The sequence below is a fragment of the Bombus flavifrons genome, chromosome 7 (assembly GCF_040668555.2).
Source record: "Bombus flavifrons isolate JBK064 chromosome 7, iyBomFlav1_principal, whole genome shotgun sequence".
NCBI lineage: Eukaryota > Metazoa > Arthropoda > Insecta > Hymenoptera > Apidae > Bombus > Bombus flavifrons.
Window position 1 is genome coordinate 9,948,022 of NC_138448.1, and position 16,119 is coordinate 9,964,140.

Below are 16,119 nucleotides of genomic sequence, written 5' to 3' on the forward strand. Positions count from 1 at the left end.
ATATTGAAATGACATAAAAGGGAAATTGGATATACGTATAAAGAGGCTAATTCAGAAGTTCTGTTTTCTTAACATTATAATTTAATATGACTTGTTAGGATTAGCAATTAGCAACCTGTCCAAATTATTTATTTCTCGCCTAAATTCATAAATATTCAATAGATATTATTCGTTATAATATATTATATCTATACGTAATATGTAAATAATTAATATCATACGTGCACATGTGCATATATTATTTTATTTACACGTTACAAATGATATTGAGCGTATATTTTCAGATTAACCGGCTAGTCATTTATACAGCGGAAGTACAAGCCGCAACGGTCGATTAAAGAGAAGTCCATCTGTTTCGAAATTACCTTAATATCGTAAATTTAACCCTTTACATTCCACCGATGTCGTTTTGGCGACATTTATAACGCGCAAATTATTATATCATGTTGTTCTCGAATGTATACGATAAAACGATCAGAAAGATTATTGTACATGTATAAATAAAAATTCACCATCTCTTTATCCTTTCGAAACATAAGTTTTAGTTTCAAAAAATGCTGGGGTTGCTAATCAACTTGCTTTAAAAAATCCTCAGCGCATAAATGGTAAAAAAGAGAAATGTTAATGAATAAGATTACATTTTTATTTGCGCAAGGAAGAAAGATAGTTCTACAAGTACTCGTAAGACGTAGAAAATGAATCATCAAGATTTATGTGCAAAAAGTGCGATCGAACAGCGCTACGCATGAAAATTACCCGCGCGAGTAATCGCAAGCAAACGAAGATTTTTCAAGTGTTTAACGAAGACTTATCACAACAATGTTTAAAAGTATCTTTGTTTAATCAGAGTGAAACGACGAGTACGCGATACACGCATCAGCCGTAGAACCAGGTGCGTATTCTCGATGTTATCGACTCAGAAACACGCCACGCGGCGCCGTAGTGCGTACAATCAGCACAGCTATAAATTACACACCGCGTGTATTCTTGCGCGTAGATCTTCGACGCCAGGGAACTAAGGGGGGAGCAAAACAAAAAAAAAAAGGAAGGAAATGGAGAGAAAAAAGCCGGCGGAGAATATACAAGAAACGCGTGTACGCGATCGCAAACGCGCGCCAATGACGATAACAAATTGACACGAACAGCGAAACAGGAACATCCCGATCATCGTTTATCTTCCCAGCGAACGATTTTATCGTACGAGTACGAGGAAGAAAAGAAAGCGATGGTAACGTCGATCGATCGGCTGCGATGAAAATTCTGATCAACGAGACGAGCAACTTAAAAACACTCGGTAAACTCGATACGCCCCGTGGAACGTTATTTCGACGATCGATGCCAACCACAGTTTCTGAACAAGTGAAAACTATAATTAGCCCATTACTCAATACAAAATGCGTCGAAAGCAATTCAGGACCTTGACGGAAATAAGACCGTCAGGCGATGAACGTTATTCCACAAGAATTTGATTTAAGATTTAACCAACTGATATAAATATTTGATTTAACGATGCTCGTATTCGATTAAATAAATTTCTTAAGGCACCTAGCACAGATCGTAAGGAACAGTCAAATATGGTCAAACAATATCTTTGTTTTGTTACCATTTATATATCTTAAATACCTTTTTGTTAATTCTTGAAACTTCTAATCTAAATCTACATTATATTTTAGACAATAATTTCACATTTGGCTCAACAAACGGACTCCCTCTTGATTGACTTGGTAAAATTTATATGGCAATCCTTCTGTTAAACGCAGAATACAATAAATTGGGAATACATTCTTTTTTAATATTTAATTAAAATTAACCCACTCGAAGAGTTAATTAGATTAAGATTAAAGGTAATCAAGATTCGATCGTACGATTATAACGGATAGAGATCCATTACTAAACATCAGATGATAAATTAGAAACGAGCGAGAAGACTACTTGTTTAAATGACAAATGAGAGCTCCAGTCGGTAAAAAGGAAAAGGAGGTCGGCAACGGTCGTAAAAAAGACAGCCCTCAGGTTTTAATAAACGGGCCAGAGTCAGATTAGTCTGAATTGAGTTCCACCCCACCTTAGAAGAGTCCAACGAAATACGAATGTAGATACATAGACGCGGAGGAATGGCTTGCAGATTGTACTGAAATTGCGAGTCACGGGAATTTCCATCGGTATGGCCAGCCGACCTCTGCCACAGTTTTTCCCATCTCTCTCGTATTCTCAAGGAACATAGTTGCAGGGATTGAGGAGAGGAAGTTAAGAGGGGAGCAGTCGGAGAGAAACGTGAAAATGAGGCAAACACTATGAAACTATGAAGAACGTGACAGGGTAGAATGGAACCATAGAATAGGAACCATAGAGAAGAAAGAGAAGGAGAAGAGAAACACTTGGCGTCCACGGCGACAGAAGGCTGGTTTACCGCTGTTTCTGGTTTTCTCGTATCCCATTTACAGGATCGCCCTTCTAGAGCGTCCCTCCCTCCCTGTTGGAAGAAAGGCAAACTTTATCTCAGACCTTCCCGAGGCAGAACATCGCGGTAACTAAGTACCCCAGCCACGTGTGCCTCTTCTGCTAGATTGACCCTGGCCACGATTATTTTTTCATTCATCATCGGGCAACACGAAATATTTGATTTTTTCGAGCACATATATCTCCAAACGAGGAACATGTAGAACCAATTATGGATTGGTGTTGCGAAATACCGTAGGACTCGATCGAAAAGCAGATTCAGCTCCTACAGGATTCGAACACCCGACCGCCGGTTTCGTAAGCAGTGAGGGTTACCGTTACGCTACCGACGTTATGCGAAACTCGTTCGCACCCAAACCTTCTGTTGAGTTCGTCTGATCTTTGATAATACACTTGGATAGCACATATGTATATCCTATAGAGTATACTCTTGTTTGCCCACAAGTTTCAAAATCTTTGCTACCATGTTTTTTTTTTTTTTTTTTTTTTTGATAACTGTCAGTCTTCTTCTTTTCATTCGACTTTTCTTGTTCACAGACATAAATCAACCGCGATACTTTGTAATTAAATTGATTCGTAATAGATAAAAAAAGAAAAAAGGAGAAACATCGTGTTAGAAACAGAATTAAGTCGAAAATATACCAAAAATTAAGGAAACACAATTACGCGGCAAATAATACAAAAGACGTAACAGGATTAAATAGGAAATTTTCTCAAATTTAAATCACCTCCTGGAACCTTATTTAAATGCAGGTTATAAATTTCGTATCAACGAGGAACGAGTACGTGTAACGTATAGTGTACAGTCTCGCGTGATATCAATCAAACTCGATGACTCACGAGCATCGTCCCAACGTACGATGTATCACGGGCGCATCCCGAGGTTAACGAGAAACGATGCTAAAATCTAAACTACGTCGAGCCATTGACGAGGTATACAGAGTTCGCGAGAAAAACGAAAAACGAAATGAAAGAAAGAGGAAAGAAAAAAAAAAAAAGAGAAGAGAGGATCTTATCGCCGCGACGGTTATGCAACTACGCCGTGGAATTAACAGCTTCGACACGCAACGATGCACCTGTATAGCGATTTTCGTGACGTACCGGTGATTTGGCGTGTTTAGCAAACGACTTGACGAGTCATTAAACAGAGAACACTGGCAATTAATTATCACGTTTGCGTAATCGCCGCTCGACGCCGGTGGAGGTGTGGTTGCGCAACTATCGCTCATTCTGTTCTCTCCTCTCGTCTCCTCTCGTAGCCGAGTGATCCCTCTCTTTATCCCTTTTGCTCGGACCGGGGCCCTGCTGACCCACCGCCCTCGCCTCCGCCATTTCCTTCTGCGTCGTCCCAAAAGCAACGGTCTAATCGTTCGTGCTGCTAACCTTAATTTTCCATCGCCACACATACGCTACCGTTCGTAAAATATCCGGACAGTTTGATCGATTAGTGGTAACAGTATTTGCATTTTACCAAAGTGTGTAATATACGAGGGAATTAACGACCGCAGACATTTACGACCTCTTTTTCGAGATCGATAGATTAGAAATTGGAATTGTCTGTTTAAAAAATTGCCAGTATTATTGGTTTCGATTAAGTTTCATTTAATTAGTTTAGTATCAATTTAGTATTAATTAGAATGAAAATCGTCAATGTGCTCGATGATTTTAGGTACCATCGCTTGAATTTATGTACCTGGAGGTTTTATCAGTTTGGAAGAATATTCTTTATCTGCTTCATGGTTTAGGAACTGGGCAATCTGAAGATAAAACTTTTATTGTTACATCAAACGTTTACGATTAATAGGGACACAGAAGAGTGACGAAGTTACGTGGAATTACAAATGGCTGTATAGCGTTTCGTGTATCTTGAAATCGTTCGTATTTTAGTTACTCTTGGTCGATGCGAAAATTATTTCATACGGCGACCTTTACAAAATTAAAATTAAAATATCTTTTAAACCGTAAATCCGCAAAACTGTCTTATAGAGAATAAAAAGAAACAACGACTAATGTATAAAGAGACACGTATAATGTTTGCCATTAATACTTTAACATTACAAAATTCACAAAATGATGGATCTTCTCTTTTGGGAGATTTTTATTCGTCCTATCCTAATTCTAAAAATTATTACTTCCATCGGTACACATTATCTTTTAATAGCCAATTTTCTATTATTACATTACAGATGTTTATGTACTTTATAGGAAATTTAAACGTTTCAATTTGTACAGAAAGCATATGTTATGCAAAAATACGCAAGATAAAATATTCGTTACGATATTTACAGGATGAACCAAATCTTTATGCAGATTCCATTTCTTTAGCTATGCTCGTAAATGGACTAGCATAGATATACCTACTATTCACAGATATCGTAACAACGAAGAATAAAATAAAAGCGTAGATCCTCTCGATTAAAATACGTCGTGTCAAAAATAAATGAGTACGTATTGGAATACTTTTTAGTAATGTACATAATATATAGACATCGTATACTGCAAACGCTTTGCGAGTGGCCTGTTGTTTTTCCCTTCGATCGATCTTCATTGATTTCACGGCAGAGCCACTTTTCCTGCCAGCCAACCGGCGGCCGTTTGTGTTACAAATGAGCGAGCGATTCTTCGCTCGATAATAATCGCCGTACATCAACACGCAAGAATGCGGTAGAATATGATTCTATTAAAAGACACGTTCACCAATGGGGAAAGAAGATTAAATGCCGTGACGAGTCGTCAGCTCTACGATGCATTTTAGAAAGCGGTACACGCTCTAGGAACATTTCGATTTTAAAATAACGCGTCACGCGCTGCCAGACCAAGTGAGAAGAAGATATACCGAGAGCCGTGAGAGTAAATGCGACAGGTATTTTCGGAGTACCAAATGATACGTGAAAGTACATCAGAAAAGCATGGATAGTCATATGTAAGTATTATCTTAAGTACTACCTATTCTATATTTATTGAAAATGCTACTTTCCTTTAAATGTTTACGATTAATATAATTGTGAATTTTAACATCTTCGGTACAAATCCTTCTCTTGTATTTCGTGGAAAATACTTTATCTTATATCTTTGTGTATACATATTTTAGACAGACAAGATACGTTCATCACTTGAATAAAGTTTTCTTTCTTCTTATAAAGATTACGAGCAAGTATACATGAACTAATTGTGGTATAAGTCTAGTAAATTGTAAAAAAAAAAAATATTCGATGTTTCAACTTTCAACTTCGAGGAAGATACAGCTGTAATGCACGCTTTTGCTCGATGAAAATAATTAGAGACTTCGTTGAAGGCATATAAGCGTTCGTAGGCCACAGCAATGGAATTTTTTTCCACGCATATATGTATGTGTTCATAAGCGAAGAAAATTGATTTTGCTTCACGCATACAGACGCCTATAGCTTTATAAAAGTATTTTTAATCAACACTCTTTTCACAAAGGAAAAACGGAAGTTTCTGTCTTTCTCATTTGCGTGTATAGAAAGTGAATAGCTCGTAAGAAAAGGTTCATTTGTAAATGGTATTAATATTATTTCCGTTTTCATGAATCATTCTATTAAAGTAATTGCATACACGAATCGCGTATAAATATGTGATTAATCCTTTGGTCAGAAAAATACACAAAGTAATTAACACTTTATTTATCTAATCCATAATTGTTTCTTTTTTCTGAACGAATATTTTTATTTCTCATCGAACATTAGAATTTTATGCGCAATCTCATACACATACTGATTAAAGTAGTTGCGAAAAACTAACACAATTTTTTTTATGGAAAATCATATTTTGTAAAATCAAGCTGGATAGGAATACTTGAAACTAGTTAAAAATTATGTTGAATATTCTAAAACACATTTACTTTTAATATAAAAATTTGTTACCTACGTGCTTAATAACTGGAATACTGTTTTGAAAAGTGTGTAACGTTGACATAAACGTAATCAATTTAGAAGAAAAACTTTAATAGACCCGATATAATTAACATACAATTGACGTTGCAGAACAAACAATGACAATCGATCGAATCGCTTGCGCTTCAATTTATACGTACTCAATCAGATACCGAAAACGTCCACGTGGTTAATTACTTGTTTATAATACCATTATACAACCATCCTCCGAGATTATTAAGCAACTCGTTGCTTTCAACCAGTAATTAATATTTGTTTCGAAATTCGATCCCGAATCGAATCGAATATCGTCATCGAATGTTTAAGAAACATAAATAACAAATAATAATATGCGATGAGAAATGCAACAATCTATTGCAACTACTAACAGATAAATATTACACGTATTGTATATTTTAATTTCGCTATATGAAATGCAATACTTGAAAAAATTTTAAATTAAAAAAATAAGCGAAACTTCTATATTTTCGATTCATTTTTCTCTTATACCCAAGATACGATATTATTAATATAAAAGATATTGAATATTTATTATCACATATATAGAAGAAAAATAAAATTGTTAATAATATTATATATATGTAGAACAGTTAGTAAATGATTAAAGAATACTAAGCGCAAATAGAAAATAGAAGATATCATATAGAATATGAAAATGAATACAAAATGGAAAATAAATAAAATATGAAATTAAATGATATCAAATTTAGAGCGTGGTTACTTCATACTCGCGGCTAGAAATAGAATCGATAAGAAAGTATAAACGAAAATAGAGGCAAAGCCGGGTCGTATAAGTATAACGTTGAAACACATTCCAGACCATAGAATGGAAACCGCTCACGGGATTATCCTTTACCCTAGCGCAATTACAAATTTCATGATGGCACTTAACACTATGCAAAGTAAGTATTCTAATGAATATTCAAAGTGCTCAGCCAGGAATAATTGCAATGCCAAGTATCTGTGCTGAATCTCGCAAACTGCGTCGCAACAGCACTAATTTAAATAGATTTACATTAAAAACAAACATGCCAAAACATCCATCTAAACGGGTCAAATATTAATACGTCGTGACACTTCAAGGTACTATTCTTGAACGTACCAACACTTCCCATTTGAATGGAATTATAATTGCAAAAGGGTTCGAATAATTTCAAGAACGAGCAGGTGAATATTTCATTGCCATCAATTTCCTATCCTTGATGATAATTCCTTTTGCTCGCTTCGTTTACCTCAAATTTCAAGTGGCAAACGTTTAATCCTTCCGTCTTTAATTTAATTTAAAACACGGCCCGTAGTTAGCAAAGAAAAATACATAAACTGGCGAACAGATGTGAACATAAACTAAAATCTGGCACCTCTTGTGCTATAACTTACTAAAAATATTAATACGTTGAGAAAACGATAGGAAGAGAGAGAGAGAGAGAGAGAGGGAGGGAGGGAGATACACACATACAGAAGTAACAAGTTTTGGATTACAAACTCTTTTCTCTTTTTATCGGAGCAATTTTTCATCACAAGATTGAAACAAAAGAAATCTTTGTTTTTTAAATTACGTATCAAATAAGGAGAGATCGATCGACTTATAATTTGAAAAATACACTTGCGCGTGTACAACTCTACTTGTTCTATTATCAAACTTCTCACTACGAGAAAAATTTTATTGGCGTTTGATATGATAGTCGCGCTACGAATATCATAGGCTTTCCGCGAAATTACTTTGCTCGTATCCGAGAGAAATATCAAAGAAAGAACCACGATTAAACGTCTCAGACATCGCAAACTTGCGTCCGAGAATCTCGCAGAACGTTTACCATTTCAACGCGAATAGTAGATATGTATATAGGAGACAAAAGTCAGGTCAAAAAAGTAAAAAAGAAAGGAGGGGACAAGCAGACGAAAGAACGAACGTCAAAGCTGAAGCTACGGTTGATACGAGCAGACAACACGACGGTACACATGAGAAAAGAGAAAAGGGAGAAGGTCGAGGGAGGACCGAGAGTCCGAGCACCTAGGAGGTATGTACGAGAAGAGAGAACGAAAAGAGACAACAGGCCAGTAGATATTATAAATCAAGAAGAGGTCCGTAAAGGGAACGTCGGTGGCGAAGGCGAAAGAAGAGTGAAGAAGAAACTTACGAGGGAAAACAGGGGAGAGTATGCAGGGGTAAAGGATAAGAGAGGAGGGGAAGCATGGTCGTACATCACCGGTGGTATTTACGACGTACCATCGTAAATCAATGATCGCACGAACACCGCAGTTCAACGAAATTCCTTTTCCCTTCCTATATATGCCCCCCTCTCCTTCCTTCCGACCATTCCTCCGCTTCCTGTACACGAGCCGATGTGAGAATCTGTCCTGCCATACATCGCCTTGGACGAAGGATGCTGAAGCTTAAGAATCTTTGAAGGAATCCTTGCCCTACAGCCAAGATATATCGACGATTTATCCGGCAAGACAAAAACTATTTGTCTTCGCTAGCAGAATTTTCGAACGTAAGATGAATTCATCGTTTTCGTCTTGAGCAATTTATGCGGCTACTTTGACAGCATCGCCGATCTTAGAAATCTTTTTCTCAATGAACACGTCGGATCACGATTATAAGGAGCCTCGTCAAGGTCTATAATTTAGCGATCACTGATTTCGACCAACGGTTCAACGATTTTTTATTACTGACGGCCAATATGCCGTCGATAAATCATTTCTTAAGAACGATCCTACAGGAACCGCAGTCAGGAAATCATTGTTTCGAAACGATGTCCATCTTATAAATTTAAAGCTTCGCAGATATTTGAATCTAACGTAGAGAAGAAGGTAAAAAGTTGTACGAGTTTGCAACAATTTTCTTATCAAATCTTGTAATCTCATAATCTTCTTATCAAGTAAAAAACGAATTATTACATGGAAAACGATACAATCAGCGAGAGTAAAGAAATTGATACTTTAAAACAGATAGCAAGACAAGAACATAATATTTTATCCCTCTCGTTTGTTCGAACAAGCGCTTTAGCAAATAGAAGACAACTAGAATCGAAGCGTTTCAATTTGTTTTCAGAAAGAATAAGGGACGAGATAAATATATATACACAAATATAAATAGGAATGATCATGCGTCCGAAAGATTCTTCTCCGGTCAAAAAAGAAAATGGACCAGTGGGCTAAAGTCATTCAGGTAACGAAGTATTGTTTGTCAGGGTTCTTTAGACGTCGTTTAAACCGTGACTCGTGGCAGCCTGGGAAGGATCGTTTAACGAGGTTTGCAACAGACCAGGTCAGACCTTTTCTCCGCTATGGTACACGATTACGCCACGAGACGATACCCTTTGCGCTTTGCAGCATCTTAAGGAATCAACTTCCCTCGTTCGACATAAAGGTAGATGTGTCCCGTCGCAGCTGATCCCAAGTGATCCGTGTAGAATCACGTTGCACGATTGTCGAGACCCCGATCCCGTCACTCGCCAAGTCAACTAACCTGGGGAAAGCTGCATCTACGCGCCCATCTGAAGTCACTCACAAAGTACGATTTTACGTCTGCTTAGACCTCGTACAATGGTTTTAGAAAGATGTTTTTGTAATTCTTTTGGAATTTCCTCTTTATCCATAATTTGATTAACGCTTCTTCTAATAGAGAAGACAATAAACAATAAACTGATGGCAAAGCATTTTACTCTAAGAAATTTTACTTTAAAAAGCGATTTAGGAATAGATAAGTATTGTAATTTAACAAAATCAGGTATGTCTGAATCCTTGATGCATTTTATTTTCCCATAAAATCCAAATTGAATACGTCGATTAAATGTTGTATTATTGCTAGCTAATTTGGGAAAAGAGAAAATAACCGCTCCAAAGGAAATAGTTTATATACAAAACATACACGTATAAGGAATTTTATAATACAGACAAGAAATTGTTGAAAACCGCTGGGATGTGAAAATTATTTACGAGATAAACGATGTTGTATCAACTATCCGATAAAAAGATCCTTGAGAACCGCACATATACTCGTCACGAAACGACCTTCCTTCTACGCCAAACAGCTACAAATTTATTTACCTACGCGGCGCACGTCAGAGAATTTAATCCGTGCAATTTTTACACGTTGCGCACAGACGGGACAAATGTGCCCTTAGAAAAAAGAAAAAGCCGGAGGAAGCAAAGGAAGACAGTGGGAGGATGCGTAACATCTTGGCGGAGACAACCGTAAAAAAGGCACGGTGGAAAAGATGAAAGTGACCCTCGAACGGACTTTGAAAAGAACCATAAAAGTACAATGAGGGGTTAGAAGGAAGACGCCTTCGCTTTCAACGTACTGGATGACGACGGGAAAGGGGGCGTTCAACGGAGAGCCTTGGCTCCCAGAAAATTCGTGTTTTTTACTCGAACGTCGGGAAAGATTACAAAGGACGGAAAGGGGACAAAACCTTTTTAAGATCTACGACGAGAGAAGAGGCGAGTGTCTCTGTGCTTAGGTGACGAATCTTGCGAGCGCTTGTTACGCTCGATGCTTTATTATCAGAACGAACTGCCGTAAGTCATTTTTGACTAACGATCTCGTTTCTCTGTGAGACCACACCATGCCTACGACCTTACGCACAAAAGAGGGGAATCTCTCACGTGGCAGTGTCTCCCGGTTTCTATCCTAATTTACCAGTCACTTCGCTAATCTTATTTGCCCGACGCTGGACGCAGTTTAATTCCATTAGCGAAATTAAAGTTCTAGCAAGAGCATTTAACCGCGGATCGATACCACTAACCCGCAAACCACTGAGACAAACCCCGATGAAATCAATTCTGAATAACGCGATAATAGAAATTTTTACGTGCGCTTAACAATTTTATGCGATTAACAATCGTATTTCTTTATTTCTCGTGTGATACGAAGCAAGCGAATGTCGATAGCGAAACTACCAATTTTAGATCTCGAGTTTTCGCGTTTAATAAAAATGCCGTTTCGGTAAAATTAATGTTGTCTTTTATTGAAATAGAAACGCGATTGTGTACACTTATTTAGCTTTATCGTATTAGTTGAATTATAATTATCTACGTATAGCATTTCAAGCTTAAATTAAACTATAAATTAACTAATAATATGTAATTTGAAGAATTATTTATTTCGTCGAAAATATTTAACAATTCGTGAAAATCTCTATTTTTTCTATCTGTATATTCACATTCCGCTCTATTTTTTTATTTAATTTAACTCGGAATATTTGCAAATCAATGATGCCATTAAGATGACTTACAAAAACTAAAGCGATGAATAATTAATACAAATGTGAATGCAAATTAAGAATAATACAATATTAATAAACAGACGCAGTCATTCTAAAAACTGCATATCATGAAGTATGTGATATGCATTATATAAGTTGCATAACCTAAATTACTATATCGTAAAAAATGAAGATACATTTCATGAAATTTAATTGGACAAAATTTCGTTTATCGTTATACATCGTCTTCCACACGAATTACGATAGTCGTTTCGTCATTGCATTACACATATAGCAATAATTGAATCGTTCAAATATCGCGTTAAACAAAAGCATCTACTATAATTACCATACGTACAAATAAGTATTATACTCCGAAATACAACACTCGAAAATAGAAAATATAATCATTTTGGTTCCAACGTATTACGCAACAACAGAATGAAAAACGAAGTGAGCACACATTCCACACAAGCCAATTAGAAAGCGATCGTGACCGGAAAAAACGAAAGAGAACTCACCTGATATAAATGATGACCCCGTTAGTGCATATCCTTTTCCATCCACGTGGTACCGTAATCGCTTGTTGCTGCTGCTGTTGTTGCTGCTGCGTAATCACTGCACTACCGTTCATCGTCAGCACTACATTTTGTTGAACTTGATTATTGTTATTGTTCGGGTTGTTGATGCGCGGAAGCGGCGGTTGACGCGCAGCCTGCTGCGCGCACGAACCGCCGCCGTTAACCGTCGTCGCGGCAGACAAGCCGTCGTGTGCCGATTGACTTTGACTTTCGGGGCTGCTCAGGCTACTATAAGTCGACGATTCACCGGTATCAGATCGGACAGAGTCACAGCTAGTCGCACCACTACCACCACTACCAACAACAACAACACTACCGCCACCACTGACAACACCGACGTTCGAACTGGACGAAGAAAGCGACGAGCCGGTTTGGTTATCGAAACCGTCCTGTTGCCGGCTCTTCTCGTCCATATTGATACGTTGCTCGACACTGTCGCCTTGAAAAACACTCGCGGACGCTTGAGACGGTTCGTTTCCCTGCCGTACGTACGCGACACAAGCGTCGTCGTTTAAAAGACTGATACAACCCTCCCCGAGATTACCCTGCGTGATTTGACTGCCGCTATTGTTATAACCCGTGTCAGCTAGTCTCGCTCCAGCTGGATAAATTTCACCGTGGATTCTCGATGGAAATAATTTGTTGGGTAGCATCTCACCGGCGTTCACCCTGCCGATCGGCTCTACGTTATTGGTTGCGAGGTTTTCGGTATTATTCGAGTCGTTTTCCAATGGATTTCGGTTCGCCGAATTCTTCGTGTCGCACGCCGACACTACGCACGTCATCGTTGTGGTCGCGGACGTGCTGGTTGTTTCAACTAGATTCGTTTGTCTGTATAATAAACCGTTGTTGGAAACGATCGTTCCGTAATCTTCTTCGTCTTCGGTGTTACTGGTTGACATGGATCGTGCCGATCGGCTCGACTCTCCATCGGTGGACACATACTCGAGTGTTTTTAACCGACAACAATTATTGCTGCCAGCTACGGCAACCGTGCTGCCAACGGCGCTGTTATTATCGTTGCAATAAATGGCGGTTTTGGCGGGAAACGTCGCCGCCGCCGTCGCCACCTGCGGCGGCAGAATGCCGGCGTACGTCGCCTGCTGCGGAGACTGATAGCCGACTGCGGTAGCAGCAGCAGCAGCGGCGGCGGCATTCTGACCGACCGCCGTCGCGTACGCAAAATTCTCCCCCGATACGTAGACTAGAACACTATTTTGTTGAATCCCCTGTGCGTGCTGCGGATGCTGTTGCTCTTGCTGTTGCTGCTGTGGTTGCTGCTGCTGCTGCTGCTGTTGCTGTTGTTGCTGCTGTTGTCGATTATGATGATGATGATGACCGTGATTCGGGAGAGCAGGGTGCGTGGACGGCTGCTCAGGCTTGCCGGCCATGGTCCAGGTCCAGCAGCGCTGCAAGTAACCCCGACACCGACATCACTGGAACGCAGGTAGCACGCCTACGTGGAGACACCTCCAGGTTCTGCTGCATCCTCCATAAACGGGAATGATCACGCGTTTCCCACCACCGAAATCCACCGCGTTCTTTCGGTCGTTCCTCTTGGCCACGCACGCTCACCGATCATTACAATCTCACATCTGTCATCCACGTTCTCGTTCTTCGACATCCTTGGCTTTACCGCGCACGGCATACCAAATGGATAGTTTCACCGATTGTTCTTCGTTCGCTCGATTCTTAATTTCTTCGCCAATTTTTAAATCACATGCACGTTCACAAACACTTTCCTTGTTTCTAATTACAGACTCGTATTAACGGTGCCAAGATTTTGAAATTGGAGAGCATCCGTCGGATCACAGACACGCGCTATTCACCGGTCAATGTCCGTCTAACCTCTCTCCTACGATCGGTGCACTCTACCATGATACTAGTTTCGTTGGTTATTCGTGATTTTAATGCGTCGGAGATCACAGTAAAATTACGTCAGTGTTATTCTCCTTATCCGACGATCACATGTTACAAGAAAATAATAAGACGAGTCGACATCTTCCATTCAGTTAATATATTTTTGTTTTGAAAACTTGTTTGCTCCAATAATAAGAGCGTTATTTCACTTTCTTTCGATTGTATGCTTATGCGGGCCAATAGGTTTCTTTTACGAAAGAACAACTCAAAATCGAATAATTACTTACAATGGATAAGTAAATCGTGTTTCGTTAAATAAATCCTATGACATCTGCAGTGGGAAGAAAACAATTCCTTTGAAATTGTCATTCCCTATACCGGTTCGATGTAGAGCAAGCGGATAACATTGTTTATTAGGAAATTACGCTTCTGCTGTCATTTACAAGGTCGATTTACAAAGCGACGGCTCGCTCATTTGTCTCGTTCACCGATTCAGTCGCGTCGAAACAACACAATGGGGCCAAGCATTCAACTAACCTAGACTCTTCAACACACTGTTATTTGTAACGCGTGTACTAGGTTACGCCGAAAAAACGACGTTACGAGTCAAAGATTTTTCTCAACGTTGCAGATGCCAACGAGTAACGTTTAAGTAAACTTTGGTGAAAAAGAATGCCACACTTCTAAACAAGAAAAATTGAACTATGTAAGAAAGTCAGGTCGTTGAGGTCGTTGTGTCATTGCCACGGTCCCGTCGCGTTATTCGCGGTCGCAATTCTGATTACTCCGTTTCACATGTACGCACTTCTCAACCGAGAAATAACGAAATATTATTCGATTATGTCATTACGAGCCACTGTCACTAAAAAAAAATACGCTACTCTGAATCTTCGTTCACACACTAAAGAAGAAAGCCATTTTCTTCGACACTGAATACGTAAAGGTTAATAGTGACCGAGCCACGACTCACTCGATCGGTAATGGCGCGAATGCACTCTCGGTACAAAAAACACTTTATATTGCCGTAACAATTCGCGTTAAATCGCACGGACGGACGTACGTCGTGTTATGACGCTGTGTCATCGTCACAGCAGCAGTAGCACCACCACCACCACCACCACTGCCTCCACCACCACCACTAGTACTACCACCACTACCACCAGTCGCGGTTACGAACTCGGGTTAAGTTAACTAACCCTCTTCTCGACTCGAACACCTGCGCGGGCCGCGCTCATCGTTTTCACCGAACCTCACTTCTTGATCGCGTGGAAACGCACGCTTATTATATTCTGACTAGCACAGTTACTTCGCTTCCTCGCACTGATCCCTCGTTCTCTATCTCGTAATCACTTTCTTTCGTGAAACACTTCTTCGACACCAACCATCGAACGAAATTCCATTTTGCAGATCTTATGCGTACGCTGTTTTCGCGTAACTGATATTGGAAAAATATGGCTCCCTCCGCATACCCAGAAACCTTTGCGGCATCTCCGACGTCTGGCTTTCGGGCACTCGTATACGCACGTTACAAAAACATCGACCCTCGCCGCGATTATATCGCCATCGTTAGGCTATTCTACGTAACTCAAAGGCACGTTAACATTGTTACTTCTACTAATGCCACTATTTAATATACTCGCATGCGTATTCCGTTTAAATTTATACGTGCATAATAAATCTTTCGTAAGTGCTGACACTGAACTAAACTAAAACTGAAAATTTAGGAAAATAATTTTCTTAAATGTATATGTATATATACACATACATATGTATGTATTGATTGTGAAGAAAATTGAAATATAACATGCACATGAGGGATCAGAGGTCGAATTTTAAACACCTTTCTTTGTTTTGACATACTTGACATTATACTTTTTCCAATTTATTTGAGACGATTGAAAACCGTACTAATCAATCACCAATTTATCTATAATAAATAAGATTATAATACGCGTCTATTTTAATTTGCTATAGTAATTGCGGGCGAGTACATGACCTAGTATACAGTAAATTATGTGAAGATTGAAGGCGTGTTTAATTTAATGCAGCCGTACGATCATTAAAATGGACAGTTGTTTACGCGCATTATTC

The 16,119-nt window shown here is 39.0% G+C and overlaps 1 protein-coding gene across 3 annotated transcripts in view; it reads right to left on the minus strand.

Moving 5' to 3' along the window:
• LOC138182095 (methyl-CpG-binding domain protein 5/6 homolog sba) overlaps nucleotides 1-15,540 on the minus strand; it is a 378,991-nt gene extending 363,451 nt beyond the window's left edge. For 2 of the 3 annotated variants that reach the window (XM_069117665.1, XM_069117667.1), the window contains exon 1: nucleotides 12,109-15,539. In XM_069117665.1, coding sequence (XP_068973766.1) covers nucleotides 12,109-13,559 — 1,451 coding nt within the window. In that variant the 5' untranslated portion in view covers nucleotides 13,560-15,539. Of the gene's footprint in view, nucleotides 1-12,108 lie in introns of all 3 variants that reach the window. The other variant, XM_069117664.1, reaches the window with a different exon arrangement.
• Between the last annotated feature and the right edge of the window lie 579 nt (nucleotides 15,541-16,119).